At 40.4% G+C, this 14,953-nt stretch overlaps 1 protein-coding gene across 1 annotated transcript; it reads left to right on the plus strand.

Annotated features, from left to right (window-relative positions):
• The first annotated feature begins 1,180 nt into the window (after positions 1-1,180).
• Positions 1,181-13,289, plus strand: fam117ab (family with sequence similarity 117 member Ab). The gene is made up of 8 exons (XM_080873951.1): positions 1,181-1,897; positions 2,727-2,872; positions 4,722-4,817; positions 5,172-5,288; positions 5,989-6,117; positions 6,316-6,502; positions 10,044-10,203; positions 11,121-13,289. The coding sequence occupies exons 1-8, from the start codon at positions 1,579-1,581 to the stop codon at positions 11,407-11,409; spliced, it is 1,443 nt and encodes a 480-aa protein (XP_080730077.1). The 5' UTR covers positions 1,181-1,578; the 3' UTR covers positions 11,410-13,289.
• The last annotated feature ends 1,664 nt before the right edge of the window (positions 13,290-14,953 follow it).

The following is a 14,953-nucleotide window of genomic DNA, read 5'->3' on the forward strand; positions in this document are numbered from 1 at the left end:
GAGCTGGAGAGCGGGATAAAAGAGGAAGGTGGAAGATCACCTCATCCACTTGCTACAGGGGCTTTGAGGCCTCACACAGCACTCAGTGTCAGCCTCTCAGTCTCCCCAGACTCCAGAGCCCAGGCAGTCACCTTACAGCAACATCAAGTGAGGCTGGGGCACAGGTCAGTGAACACAAGGAAGGCCTCTGATCCTGACTGGATTCCTGGGAAGGTGCAAACAAGCATGTGCAGATCAGCCATCACAAGCGCTCATCCCAACCTGTGTGAAGTCTGCAACAGTCGTTCCTGTACCCAAACTAATCAGCCACTGACTGTCTCAGTGCTTACCACCCAATAGCACTTACAGCTTTGTCTTTAGTAGTTTTAATATATATTACTTTTTTATATTTACAGTGTAAATGACTACATGTTTGCGCTTGATTTCTCTTTGCATCTGAAGGTGGAGCTGCTCTGCAGTGACATTATTCACGGTATAATGAAAACTACAATAAAAATTTACATAATTTGGAGGAGTGAGAAGCAACTATGTACATTTCAGTGGCCCTCCCATAGGCGTACTTTACATTATTATTTCCATTTTGTGTTATTTTATACTTCTACTTCACTTGGAGCCAATTATTTTCTTTCATTAATGAGCTACTTTTATTTTTTGGGAGCTGTAGATATAGTAGTGCTGCAATGACTCTAAGTACTTCAACACATTTTCTTTTCAGCTTTTATGCCATTTGAATCAATGGCCTTATTTTTACAACAGCAGGTGTAATAACAAACGAATGTTGCTCTTAATTAAGAGAGTGCTCTGTAGATCTTTCTACACAAGTAATGTTTACTTGCTAGGCCAGAAAAGCCACTAGCATGGCCCTTTAATACATGTAAACTACTGCAGCAGCTTTAAAGTATGCTGATTCATGTGTCAAGGTATAGCTACAATAGTCGGTTTTCTCCTTTAAAAAGGTTTAAATTTGTTTTTAAAACACGAATTTAACATTAAAAAATAAGCTAACCTCAGATATGAATTTGGGGGCGGGGACACCAAACTTTATGGGCCTAAATATGAGGGATTGATGGCGCACTGACAAATAGAATTGAAATCTGAGGCTTCCCGACCAATCAAAAAGTGAGATCTGGGAGCAGGGTCCGCCCACACACGTAATTAAATCCACACCAGCGTGGTGCTGGAACTGTTTGGAGTTTGCGTTGAAACAAGAACGCAGAGGGCTAGGGAGCTGTGCTCAGCCTCGCATCCTTCACGGCCACCTTTAAAAAGGAGAGAGAAAACAAACACGCTCCAGCCCGACAAGTTGTAATGAAACACACTTTAAAGTTTGCTCGGAAGCCGTGGGAGTTGACGTAAAAGTGACTTTTTGAAACTGGAGCTGCTTCCTCCTTCGACAACGGGGTGAAATATCTCAACATCCTCACAAAGAAACTTTGCTTGCTAGGCTGCTAACTCGCCACACAGCCAGCAGCAAGGAGACCAAAAAAAGTATGCTCAGCGGCGAAGACGAGAACACAAGCTCGTATTGACGTTTTACTGGTCGAGTTATAGTGGTATGTGCTCGGACATGGCCTCTGAATGACTCGCCTTGAGTTTTCTAACGGTTTTTCTTCGAGTAGTCATCACCAGCACCAGAGGAGAAAGAGCCGCTGCTGGTTAACTTTAGCCAGCCACCACCATCACCAGAGCGCCCCCACATCTCTACCAGGCAGGACAGCCACAGCTAATAACAGTCATTTAGAGTTAAGTGGACCCAGATTTGACACTGTAAAGATGTCCGGTCGAAGTGGAGCTGGACACACGAGGGGTGCTGCTTTGGGTCCACAGCCGCTGAAGGCAACTGTCCCATATCAGCTGGCCAGCAAACCGAGACCCAACAGGATAGATGGGAAGCCAGGTATGAGCTCAACACCTTTTTCCACCTTATCCTTTCAAGTTTAAGACCTCACGTAGTGTCACGATAGGTGTAGAAAGCTGGGTGCGAGTTTCTGCAGTCCTGCGCAGTTGCAGAGCAGCTTTATCTGCTAGTTGCCCAGTAGGGCATTTGCAGACTTTAGATAAGATGTTCAAACTTGTGATAGCAAATTCTCAGTAAAAGAGGGCAAGTTGGTAGCCGGATCCAAGCATAATATAAACTGTCTTAATTAGTAACACGAGCTATAAAGTGTGTGTGTGTGTGTGTGTGTGTGTGTGTGTGTGTGTGTGTGTGTGTGTGTGTGTGTGTTAAGGGAAACTTTGCTACTTCTATATTAAAGTATTCAAAATCTGTAGTTATATTTTCGAAATTTAAAAAATGATAAAATATATTTTATAATTTCTTCTTGTCAATCAAACTGACTATTTGGTGTTTATAGGGTAATATCCAGATATTGGTAGCCCCAAATATAAAACTATTTAAGTATTTTTAGCGTCTTAAAGAGCATTTTTGTCCATTTTTAAGAGACCCTACTGTCTTTTTTGTATCATGTGTAGATGGCTGTGACATGAAGTCTCTTGATGCTTACTGTCAGTACGTTAAAACCTTTAAAATAGATTTAAAGGCCAGTGTGTGTGAAAAGTAGCATTACATGTGTGGCTTTCTGATGTGAAGGTGAAAATGATGCAATGCGTTTAAAATAAGTGTCTGCCACTACAATGCTGCAAGTTTCCTGAGGAAAAACCGATTAGTGTGGATTATTTTTAAGCTTTTTATAAATAATAAGAAAATATCTCTGCGAAACTGACAGCTAGAAAGGCCAGATCCCACCAGCTGAGCCCAGGCATGAGGCGGACGATGTCCCTGGACGCCATCATCGGGCCATACCTGCAAGGACACTGGCCCAAAGAACCAGAAGGCCCGAGCTGTGTACCCCGCCAGGACAAATCCACCCAGGTCAGCGCCACAGGGAATAATGCTTTCAAGTGTGGGAATTATGAGTGTCAGAAAAATGAATGGAATGGCATTTATCAATGATGCTTCCTCAATTTAGAGCTTTTTTTTTTTTTGCTTTTTTTTTTATGTTTCTCAGTTTTGTTTTTGGGTTTTTTGGGGGGGGGTGGGGGGATAGAGGTTAGGTCACATCACAAGATTAGCTTGCACTTTTTGCAGCGAAATAAGTTGCTCTGAGGTTGAGGGAGGGTGGGGGTAGGGGGGTGTCCGGTGCTTGCACAGCGATTACAGAGTGAGAACTACAGCCGCGACAACAGTCCCCGAAGTCAGCTGACGAGGCCTTTTTGGCTGCACCCATCCTCTCTGCTCCGTGCAGGCACTCGCCACTGCACTTTGGTTGCCCACATCCTCCCTCCCTCCCTCCGTCTTTGTTTTTCAGTTTCTCCTGCTCTTTAGCTCGTCTGCAAGTTTGACAAGTCTGTGGGTGTGGATGGTGCGATGTGGCTGCATGTTGGCCTTTTAAGCATGAGACGTTGATCTGTACTAAGTGTGAAACCAATGATTAAAATATGTGAAGTGTTGCTGTAATATTTCATGTTAAACGTGACCTGTTTAACGTGAAATATTACAGCATGATTTATGCAATTGCTGTTGGCTTGTGTGGTGCTTTGGCTCTACTGAGGAGATGTGAGAAGTAAAATCATGAAAGAGAGCTCCACGTTGCTAGCCACATGTTTTTGATGGTGCCTTCAGGTGACAGCAGACCATATGTGGACTTGGGATGGCAAAGCTGCGCACCTCCATTGTGCAACCATGGCTGCTGCTTAAAGCAGAATCTGCTGCGTTTTAGGTCATTTGCTACACAGAGAGAAGGATTATGGGTATGCACTTGATGCAGATGCGCTCTTGCAGTCCTACAAAAAAGCAATCTCCTGTAGACTGTCAGGAAAGGTGCTGTAAATTGCCTAAGAAGTGAGCTTAGACAGAAAGGGACAGACGGTGAAGTTTATCAGATGGGAAGGAGTAAAAAAAAAAAAAACAACAACTAACCAGTGACCAAAAAAGCCAACTGTGGCTGCATTGGACAGTTTTCACTTCAATACAAAACATTTCTTCCTGTGTTACGAGTTCAATCTACTCCGCGGCAGGGGCTAAGCTAAGTAACAGCAGAACCCAGAAGAGTAGCCCCCCCCCAAACAAGTTATTCCGTATAATTCTGACACTGCCCCCTGGTGTCAGTACACTGTTAAAACATGAAAGCAGGTCTGCAGCTTGAGGTGCAACTTATCATCCAGCTAAGTACACAGTATCACAGATCGTAGTTGGTCCGCCCTCTTGCACTATGCCATTTAAATGCAGCTAATGATTTGTGCAATGATGGAAAAATAACAGCGAATTACCACTGAAGAAGCAGAAGCTGTGTGATGTCTGCGCTGCCTGCTTTTACAGTTCTGGGTTGCTGGAATTTATTATCTTGTGCTGTGAATACTGTGTGAAATATTTTCTCATGAGATGTTTTATCACACTTGTGACGTGCATCTGGAAACAAATGGCATATGTAATGGTCTCTAATTGTGTCTGGCTTGCACTGAAGGCAAAGAAACCACGAAGTATTATAAGAAATGCAAATTTTGAAAATGGCCTCAATCTGTAATTAATGATTGAGTCATTATTGCTTTAAGTACATAAAGAAACTGTACACAAGGCTCTATAGCTTTCCCTTCATTTTGCATATATGATCATATGACAGCTTTAGACCAAACCCTAAAAATACTTAATAAAATGCATATTAAAGACATGTGATTGCATATGAAGAACATCAGTTCTCATGGCTGCTTTCTTCCCACCGCAGACCCCAGACTCATGGTCCGATAGATCCCACAGCCGGCGAGGAAGCAGCAGCCACAAGCGATCAGCATCATGGGGCAGTGCTGAGCATCTGCGAGAGGTCAGTTCAACTTTTGATTGCGCAACATGCATTTGTAATGCCTGGATTTGCTAAACTTGACCTTTTTTTTTTTTTTTTTTTTTTTTTTTTTTTAAATTAAAAAGGGCAAGTTCTTGAAAAAGTCTTGACTTTTATTGACATTGTTGAGCAACAGGAGACTGAGGTAATCTGCAACGTTCCCCTTTTTATACTTTTTAACGAAGCCTCACTTCTCATGATCTCACTGAACATTGAGCCAACATAAAAAACATAATAAAATCCTTGTTTGTTGATACTAAGCGTTCGACATGTGAGATTAAAGGACTTCCTTTGTGTGTTTGCACGTAGAGGTTGATTAACATGTGTTTGTTTCAGATCACTAAACTAAAACAACAACTGCAGCAGTGCAGCAAACCTGCAGTCTCGGGGGCACATGACAAAGACCGTCAGCGGGGCTATCCTCAGGGGGGCCGTAGCCTTGGAGCTGCTCAGGTACCTTAGCATCAGCAGACACAAGCACACTGAATGAGTTACTTGAGGTTTTAGTGCAGATGTCTCTAGAAGTAAATTTAGGTGTATTTGTTTTTTCTTCTGTACCGTATATGGACACCTGTCACTGATTTACATTCACAAGAGCGCATTACTAAGCTATGCAGGTCTCTGCAGGAAGTGAATGAAATAAAACACTGAGGAAACAGGAAGATCACTACATCATGCTAGCTTCTGCTTTTCAGATTGTAATGCACGGTTCTGCTTTTTCAGCACAGCTGGTGTGTGGTCCCACACTCCACTGGGCTGTGGTGATTTTTTTTTTTTTTTTTTTTTTTCTCAAATAAACCAAAGTGGTGATGAGACAGCCCCATGCAGTTTATGAAAACACTTGTTAGTTTGATTATCAGCATTGAGCTTGCTGGATTTTTGAGATGTCTGAAGCAAATGACTTTTTGAATGCCTGTGTGCTCTCAAAAAATAAGAAAGTTTCCGTTTTCTTTGTTGCTTTTTTGTTGTTGTATTTTTAATGGTAACAATTAAAAAAAAAAAGTACATTTAGCCTGATGTTTTTGGAAAATATGGAAATAAAAGAAGCTGAAGGGAACTCTTTTAAAAAAAAAAAAAAAAAAAAAAAAGAGTCCTGGTGTTTGGCTCTTAGGAGTAGTGCAATAAAATTGTGTTCACTTGTTTATGTGCTCAGACTCAGCCTATTCCCATCCCCCCTGCTCCCCTGTCTACACTGGTCCCTCCCCTGCGCTGCAGCGTGGAGGGCCTCAACCAGGAGCTGGAAGGCATGTTCATCAGCCAGTCACTACATCCATTACAGAGGGTAATTATCACCTACAGAGCCCACACATGCTTGTTTACACAACATGGACATGTGAAGATGTTTAGGCATTGTTTTATTTGCAAAGAAAGGCGGGTTTCAGAGGTGGCACATGTAGTTTTCTGCTGAAGTAAAACTTCTGCGTTGGCCGATTTTTGTTTAATTAAACGTTCTAAAACGTGCAGTTTCCTGTCTCGACAGCTGCTCGAGGTTCCAGATGGTCATCGGGCTCCGGTGCCTCTGCAGAGTTGCAGCAGTGGATCTCAGAGCGACCCCCCCACCACGCCCCCGCCATCGTCATCCTCCACCTCCTCCTCACCCTCCTCCTCTCCCAACGACATCTGCACCTCTCAGCCCAACTCAGATGCTCCTCCAGACCTGCACCAAGGTTAGTTTGTCAGACATTTTAGATAAGAATTTAAATTTTTATAATGGTGAGAACAAACGTGAAAGTATTGATTTGCTGACCACTTTATTAGGTATTAGGTAGGTATTGGGTATTAATTACCTTAATTGTTCATGGCATAAATTCAGTGAGGTGCTGGAAACATTCCTCACATTTCGGTCCACATTGACGTGACGTGTTAAACACATCAGGGGATGGTACACTGGTATTTAAGAGCTGAAAATGGTCATGAGCAGTACTTGGGTAGTCTGTTGTATTTAAACAATGCTCAGTTGATACCAAGGGGTCCAAAGTGTGGCACAGAAATATTCCCCCTACACCAACCGGCATGTTGTTACATCATACATGCAATGGATCCACACCCTGCCATCTGAATCGAGACTCTTCAGACCTGGCAAGGTTTTGTTGGGTTTTAAAAAAACAAAAACAAAACCATTTATTGTCCATTTCTGGTGAGGCTGTGTGAGGTGTAGCCTCAGTTTTACTGTTCTTAGCTGCCAGGAGTGGCACCCGGTGTGGCCTTCTGCTGTTGTAGCTCCACTCTAACATGTTGTGCATTCAGAAATGTTCTTCTGCATACTTTGGTTGCTTGAGTTACTTTTGCCTTGCTATGTCCTCAAACCAGTCTTGACCATTCTCCTGATATTGAGGTGTTTTACCCCAGAGAAGCTCTAATCACTGGTTGTTTTCTCATTTTCAGACCATTCTTTGTAAACTCTACAGATGGTTCTGTAGGAAATTTCAATAAATCAACAGTTTTCAAATTACTCAGACCAACCCATCCAGCTAGAACAACCCTGCCACATTAAAGTCACTTAAACTCAACTTTGTTTCTCATTCTGCTGTTTGAACGTCAGCAGGTCATCTTGCCTAAATGCACTGAGCTGCTGCCTTGAGATTTGCTGATTAGATAACTGCATTGATGAGCAGTTAAACTGTGTGTTTTTAAAAAGTGTCTGGTAAGTGTATTTCTAGCAGACGCATGTAGACATAAAATTGCAGCACTGATGTATAACTTTGTGGCGGTTTCAGTAACGCAATTCAGCTCTGCCAAAAATATGTCTGCAAAATGCAAATATGGCATGACATGTGTTCTTTATATTCACCATGGAAGTTATTGGTTTTTTTGGTGTTGGCTTGATGGACTAAAGAGTTGTAGTTGTCTTAGTTTATAGTAAGTTTCCCTCTCACTTATAATTTCTTTATAGGTTCTTTCTGACATTGATCATGGACTTGGCAAGGAACATATGAATTAGGTGGCATCTCTAGCTGAGACCTTGAAATTTGACTTCCTTTAGTTGTGCATCAGGAAATTTATAAATAGATTTCTAAATGTCAAAAGAATGCAAACTGCTATTAAGGTTTTAATTTCTTTTCAGTCCTTTGTTTATTCTTCAAATTGAATCTCAATTTGGGGAACATGGGTGAAGTGAAACCCTATCAATAAATGCCTAAGTGATTGTTAGGGAGTCTGTCCCATCCCCCCCAAAATCCTGTGTTTGTAATGTACTGCGTGCCAGAAAATTATTACTTGATGATCATCACATTGTCTGCACGAGCCTTTGAGTCCAGAAAGGACTTCAGACATAACACAGTGTATCTAGGCTTGGAAAGGATGGGCTCTAGCTGAAAACTTCATAATGCTCTAGCTGAAAACTTCATAATGTTGATCAGTCATAGCCAGAAACCAAGCTGAAGACAGTTTGAGAGAAAATGACAAGACATTGTTAAGGGGGTGAGGTTGATAAGAAGTGAGTAAACTGTTCCTGCCCCTCAGAACATTCAAAATAAATGTATGGTATGTATGTCGCCGCTGCTCTTGTCCTCTTAAAAAAAAAAAAAAGGTCAGCCAATCCAAACTAAGTAGCGCAGAGCCGAACCAATCACAGCCGCAGCGTCACGTCGCGTGACTTGTTACGTACAGCACAAGTGCCAAGCCGCACGTGTGTTTGTTTGGGAAGCAGCCAGCGGGTAATGGAGCCAGCGCGTAATGGAGGAAATGAGTGTGCCGACTAGAAAAATCAACCGAGCGTGACCGAAGAGAACACAGATGATGGTTCCAATGCCGGAGAGATTGTCGAACGGAAGAGCCAAAGAAGTTCCGTAGTGTGAAGGTATTTCGGCTATTTCAAGTCTGACAAAAAACAGAGTAGCGTGCACTGTAAATTGTGCCGAAAGCAAGTCTGGAAATACAATAAACTGGTGCATGCGTCACACTGCGCCAAGTTATTGTTTCGGTGAAATGAATTTCTACAATACTGTTAATTCTACTCTCTGCAGTGTTTAAATGCTTACATATACACACAGTTACTGTCCCTCCACACATACGACTCTGTTCTGCTTCTATGCCCCAGCTTTGTTTACTTTTTCCCACCGAGGCTTCTAGACTTCTGATTGGCCAACATTTCTGCACGGTTAGGAATCTAGCTCCACCTGCTGCTTTGGCATGTTCCTAGCAGCGTTTTTCTTCATTTCTGCCTTTATGTGTGGACGGGATTATTTTTTAAAACGGAAAATCTCCGTTTTCAAAAATACCCGTGTACGTGTGGACGTAGCCTCAGTCTCTGACTGGAAGCGCTAATTCGTCATTCGGCTTTTGTCAGACTAAAGTAACTGTTACAACTGTTTGAAAAGCTCAGCTATACAACAAGGAGAGATTGAGAATTTCCTTTTAGTTCTCAGTTTATTTGATATTGACAAAAGTTAGTCAGTTTTGTCTGTTATTCTGTAAAACAAACTAAGATTTATTTTTAGAATTAATATTTTGTTTCTAAGTGGAATTGACAATTTAGTCTGTTTCGTTTGTTCTATTTTGAAACTTAAACGCTTTAGCGGCTGCCTTTTGTGTAGTTTGCAATATTTGCCTTTATTTATCTGAAAAAGTCTCATGTTCCTTAAGTACATCTACCCTGTTGAACTTATTATGGGAAATAAATATTTAAATAAAAACAAGCTGCTGATTATTTCACATTTTACTTGTGAGCAACGGCACATTTAAATCTTACAAATATAGTTATTTGGCTTATATCGTGATAGATATCGTTATCGCCTGAAATGAAAAAAACATATCGTGATATGAAAAAATCTCATATCGCCCAGCTCTAATATATATATGTGTGTGTGTATGTGTGTGTGTGTGTATGTGTGTGTGTGTGTGTGTGTGTGTGTGTGTGTGTGTGTGTGTGTGTGTATATATATGTGTGTGTGTGTATATATATGTGTGTGTGTGTATATATATATGTGTGTGTGTGTATATATATATGTGTGTGTGTATATATATATATGTGTGTGTGTATATATATATATGTGTGTGTGTATATATATATATATATATATATATATATATATATATATATATATATATATATATATATATATATATATATATATATATATATATATATATATATATATATATATATATATATATATATATATATATATATATATATATATATATATATATATATGTGTGTGTGTGTGTATATATCATTCTCACAAATGTTTTCTCTCCTATTTTCAGGCTCAACAGACAGTGGGCTTCTGTCTCCATTCCCCTCCCAGAATGAGGCTGACCTTTCTCCTCTCCTGAACGCCTCATCTCCCAGGCCCAACAAAAGCTGCTGCTTCCAGAGAAAACCTCCAGAGGGCTGTGAAAGGGTGAGAGTGTGGGAGGAGATCAGGTAGGTTTTTATTCATTTTGCTTTGTTTGCATGCTAGAGGGAGACAGATGAATCACCTCTGGATAATGAAATATAATTAGACAAATACTGTATACTCCCTGTCATTTAACACGGTCAGCATGTAGATGCCCCCTGGTGGTCACATTTAAAAAATAAACACTAGAAAAACAAACTAATTCAGTGTCTTTACCCAAAGTTGAATGTGATTTCCTGCATGACGTCATAGTTTTTAGTTGAGTCAGAGTTTACCTTGTACTCTGTTAGAGTGAGTTAGTGGCATTAACTGTAGATGTAAGAACAGTCCCCCCTCAAAGCAGTTTGTTTGTTCAGCTTGGGAGTTTTGTTCTGCCAAACAGACAAGTTGATGATGTTGCAACACTTCATGTTGTCAGCACTAAAGCATTCGAAGTCCTCCTTGTTTTTAACTTGGTCTGAATCTTACAGTGTGAAATTACTAGTCGTTACTCATTAAAAGGAATCAACAATTACAAAACTCTGTTGCCTGGTATTTTAGTTTTTCTTTTCTAGTGGGTCCGTGACTTCTAGGGGAAAATTTTGGCTTGAGTAAAGCCTCGTGCATGTTGACATGTAAGCACAAGCAGCGACTACAAAGATCAGGGATGTCAAACTCATTTTACATTGTGAGCTGCATACAAGTCACTCTGATCTTAAGTTTGCTGGACCAGTGAAACTTCCCTTTCTGTCAGTGAAAAGAAGTTTAACCACATTTAATCCCAGAGATATCTTAACATTTAAAAAAAAGAAGTGCAGAGTCAACATTATGTCTCAATTTTTCCACATGATAAAGAAATGCTGTTGAACTAAATGTAAGAAATCTGACTGTGTGCACTGAATGTAACCAAACTTTTTGCATCACTTTTATGGACATAAGTTTTTCTTCTCCTTTTCTTCTTTAGCTCTCCACAGAAACCCACGATGGCCCTCATCTCCTCCTGCCCCGACCCCAACAAGGTAAACTTCACCCCCTATGGGGGTTCAGCCTTTTGCCCAGTCAGCCTCCCTAAGCCCCTGCTCCCCTCCATGGACATGTTTTTCAGAAGCTTTGGCTCTCCAGCAAGCAACTGCTTGAACCAGGGAACAAGCTCCTGTCAGATGGTCTCCTCTAACACCTGGGCTGTTCGTCCAGATCCTCCTGCAGCCACCACTGTGATGGGAGAAAGTTCTGGAGAGGGGCTAGCTTTATAAAAACGGCTCCAGGTCGTTTATTTGGAAATGAACAGAGTGGTCTGGGACAGATGTCTAGATTTCTTTTTCTTTTCTTTTTTAAATCGTAGCTCATTCTTTTGCCACACAGGTACAAACAAATAACATTGTTGCCCTTTTCAGCCATGCGATGGCATCACTAATGTTCACTAGAGCTTCATTGAGACTTGTGCACCCCTGCAAAAGACTTGAATTTATATTTCCAGCATCAACTCTAGTTGAGAGCAATCATAGTTTTAAAGGCTTAAATCTTGCACAACCACAAATGGGTCATCTGTTTGTGCTGCTGGAGCTTCCCCTACAACACAACACTGCTGCAGAGAGCTGCTTTTGAATTAGGCATAGCAAAAAATGCTTATGGGAGGAATAATTGAGTGTTTATACAAACTAGTAACGGATAAAGTGCTGTTTATGTGCTGCTTGTTGTTATCTAGGATGCTCTGTAGTGAGCTGATCAGCAAAAAATAAATAAATGCATGCGAGCCATTGTAATCAGGTATTCACTCGTCATGTTGAAAGTGATGGATAAATGTTAGCAAATCTGAGACTTTCAGATGCAGCGAGATTAAAGGAAACCACTGGATGTCTGAAAAGGGCTTGATGTTGAAGGTTATTGAGAAAATGAGTCACAATGCAAAGGAGAGTGCTCTGAGTTTCCTTAATTGCAACACTTCTAAACTAAACAAATTTAGTTCTGTTATTACCCAAAGATATTTACATTTGTCTTAGCCAAAAATAATTGAGACACTGTGCTGTCTTACAGCAGCACTGCTCACTTATTTTTCTGTAAACTTTCACTTGATTTGTTTGACTGACTGCTCACTTCCTGCAGTTATTTCCTCAAAGACGCCACAACAGTAACTTTGTTGATACTGTTCCTTATTTTTAAACTGCATCTGTTTAATTATTTTTTTCATCTTATCAAAGATATTTATCTGCTGTTCACTTATTTCCTTGCACCAGTCACTAGTGTACGAAGCGTGACAAATCAGTGGGTACTTTGTTTTTACCTGATTTAAAGGACAACATGAAATGACATTTTGGTTGTTGTAAAGGGAATTTTGTAGATGTAGAAGTTCAGGTAGCGTCAGCACCTAATGGCTTCATCACATGCATTCTTGCTTTACGAGTAGTACTTTTTTAAAATGTCTTGTTTACTTGCAAAAAAGGGTTGCATGTTGTTTATTGACGTTCTAGATCTGTGCCTGATGGTACGTTTTAGTTTTGAGGTTTCACTGCCTAGTTGACTACCTAACCAGTTTTAGTGGTATAGACTTGTCGTCCTCAGTTTCCCTGATCATTTTGTTCTGCCAAGCTGACAAGTTAACGATCATATAGTTTTATTTTCTCGCAGACATGTTTGCACAAGTTGAACTACTACTTTTGAGTCGCAATTCTTATTTTTATACTCACTTTTGTACTTGGTTGTATATGTATGTGTAGTGATGTCTGTTTTTTACCCTTTTTCCCCAAATACCTGCTACATAAGCTAAAAAGGGAAAAAAAAAAAAAAAAAGACCCTTGTCATTTTTAGTTTTGTTCTGTCAGGCAAATGTCACATGTATCGGGTGGATTTTTATGCACTTCCAGCAGAGGGTGTTACAGAGGAGAGGTTTCCTCCATAATTTAGCCTCTGATAGTTCTGTTTGCATGTGAACTGAAAGTTGACTATTTTGATCTTTTGACTAACATCTCCTAGTTTTAGCATCTTGATGAAATGCTGATGGACTGAAATATTCTTATTCCAAATAATCAAAGATTTTTTTCTTTCCCCGGTTGTGGATACTGGGAATGTTATCTCAGGTTCTGTGTTTTGTCTACATAAATACATGATGCTAGCATGTCTTCTGTGTTTATTACATTCATTTTAGCTCTTAGTGCTTTGTTTTGAATTCACCACACAATCTATGCAGCCATGGTGTTAAAGAGCAGACCTATTGGTGTGAAGTCCCGTGCGTATACTGCCAAGTTTTCATTTCTCCTACAATTAAGAAGCTACTTTCAAACCTTGTGCATTCATCTAGTCATACTGGAATATTTGTTTCTAAATTGGGTAAAAGAAAACACTAGAAAATCTTATAATGGTACAGTGTGTCATTATGTCACCATATAATGTAATCTTCACTATTTTCTGGGGCAGGGGAATTGACAACTGCCTGACTAAGATGTGTAATTTCCTCTTGTCTTGAGTCACATTGATTTCTTCAGTCCTTACCTTTGACTCACCACAATGCTTCTCAGTTTTGTTTTGTTTTGTTTTTTCCCAGAAAGCTGATTATTGGTGGCACAAACATTAAAGTTTCAGCAGTTTGGTTCATTGTCTCAAGATACAGTGCTCAGCATAAATGAGTGCACCCCTTTACATTTGTCAGAAAACCTTTAGTTTCCTTTCAGAATCAACATTTTCTATGAGATACTATAATACAAAAATACTCCCACAAATGTGGGCCATTGATTGCAAACAAGATTTGTTAATTTGTTAGGAAAATCCTTTTTTTTTTTTTTTTTTTTTTTTTTTTTTTTGTGTGTGTGTGTGCAGACTCATTCAAGCCCATGTTGCAAAAATGAGTACACCCCAATTATAGTCTAAGGAGAAAAGCCACACTTAAGACTACAAAATTCGAATTACCAGGCATTCAACCAAAGGTGAGTCTAATGATTCATTTACGAGGTGTCCAGCAGACAGGTGACCATAAAAGGGCATTACTTAACAAGGAAAAGCCCTTCCCATTTCATACTGCCAGCAATGGCTCCACATGGAAGAGAAATGTCACAAAATCTGAGAAAGGAAATAATTTCTTTACACAAAAAAGGTGAGGGCTACAAGATCAGCAAAGGTTTACATATCAGTCAAAATACTGTAGCAAAAGTGATCACAAAATGTAACAAAGATTGAAGCGCAACCATCTTAGACATCCAGGCCGTCCACAAAAGTTAACATCTCAATGGGAGCGTCTCCTGATGAGAAGGAAGGGTTGAAGAAATCACCATGCAAGTTCACTGCAGTTAGCTAAAGCAGTAGAAAGCCAAACTGGAGTGACCGTTTCCCGTGACACCATACGGCATACACTGCAGAGGAATGGCATGCATAGGTATCGTCCATGAAGGAAGTCTCTCCTAAAGCCCATGCACAAAAAAGCACGCCTAGAATTTGCTAGGGCCCATGCTGAAAAAGATGAAGACTACTGGGACTCTATACTCTGGAGTGATGAGACAAAGATCACTGTTTTTGGAACTAATGGTTTCAAAACTGTATGGTGTCATAAACGTGAGGATTTCAAAGACAAATGCATGGTGCCTACAGTGAAACATGGTGGTGGCAGTGTCCTTATGTGGGCCTGCATGAGTGCTGCTGGTGTTGGGGAGCTGCATTTCATTGATGGTATCATGAACTCAACAATGTACTGCTCTATTCTGAAGAAGAAGATGCTGCCATCACTCCGTGCACTTGGTCGTCATCCACTTTTCCAACACGACAATGATCCAAAACACACATCTAAAGCTACTGCTGCATTTCTGAGGAAGG

This window comes from Rhamphochromis sp. 'chilingali' (assembly GCF_963969265.1).
Source record: "Rhamphochromis sp. 'chilingali' genome assembly, chromosome: 22".
In the NCBI taxonomy this organism is placed as follows: Eukaryota; Metazoa; Chordata; class Actinopteri; order Cichliformes; family Cichlidae; genus Rhamphochromis; species Rhamphochromis sp. 'chilingali'.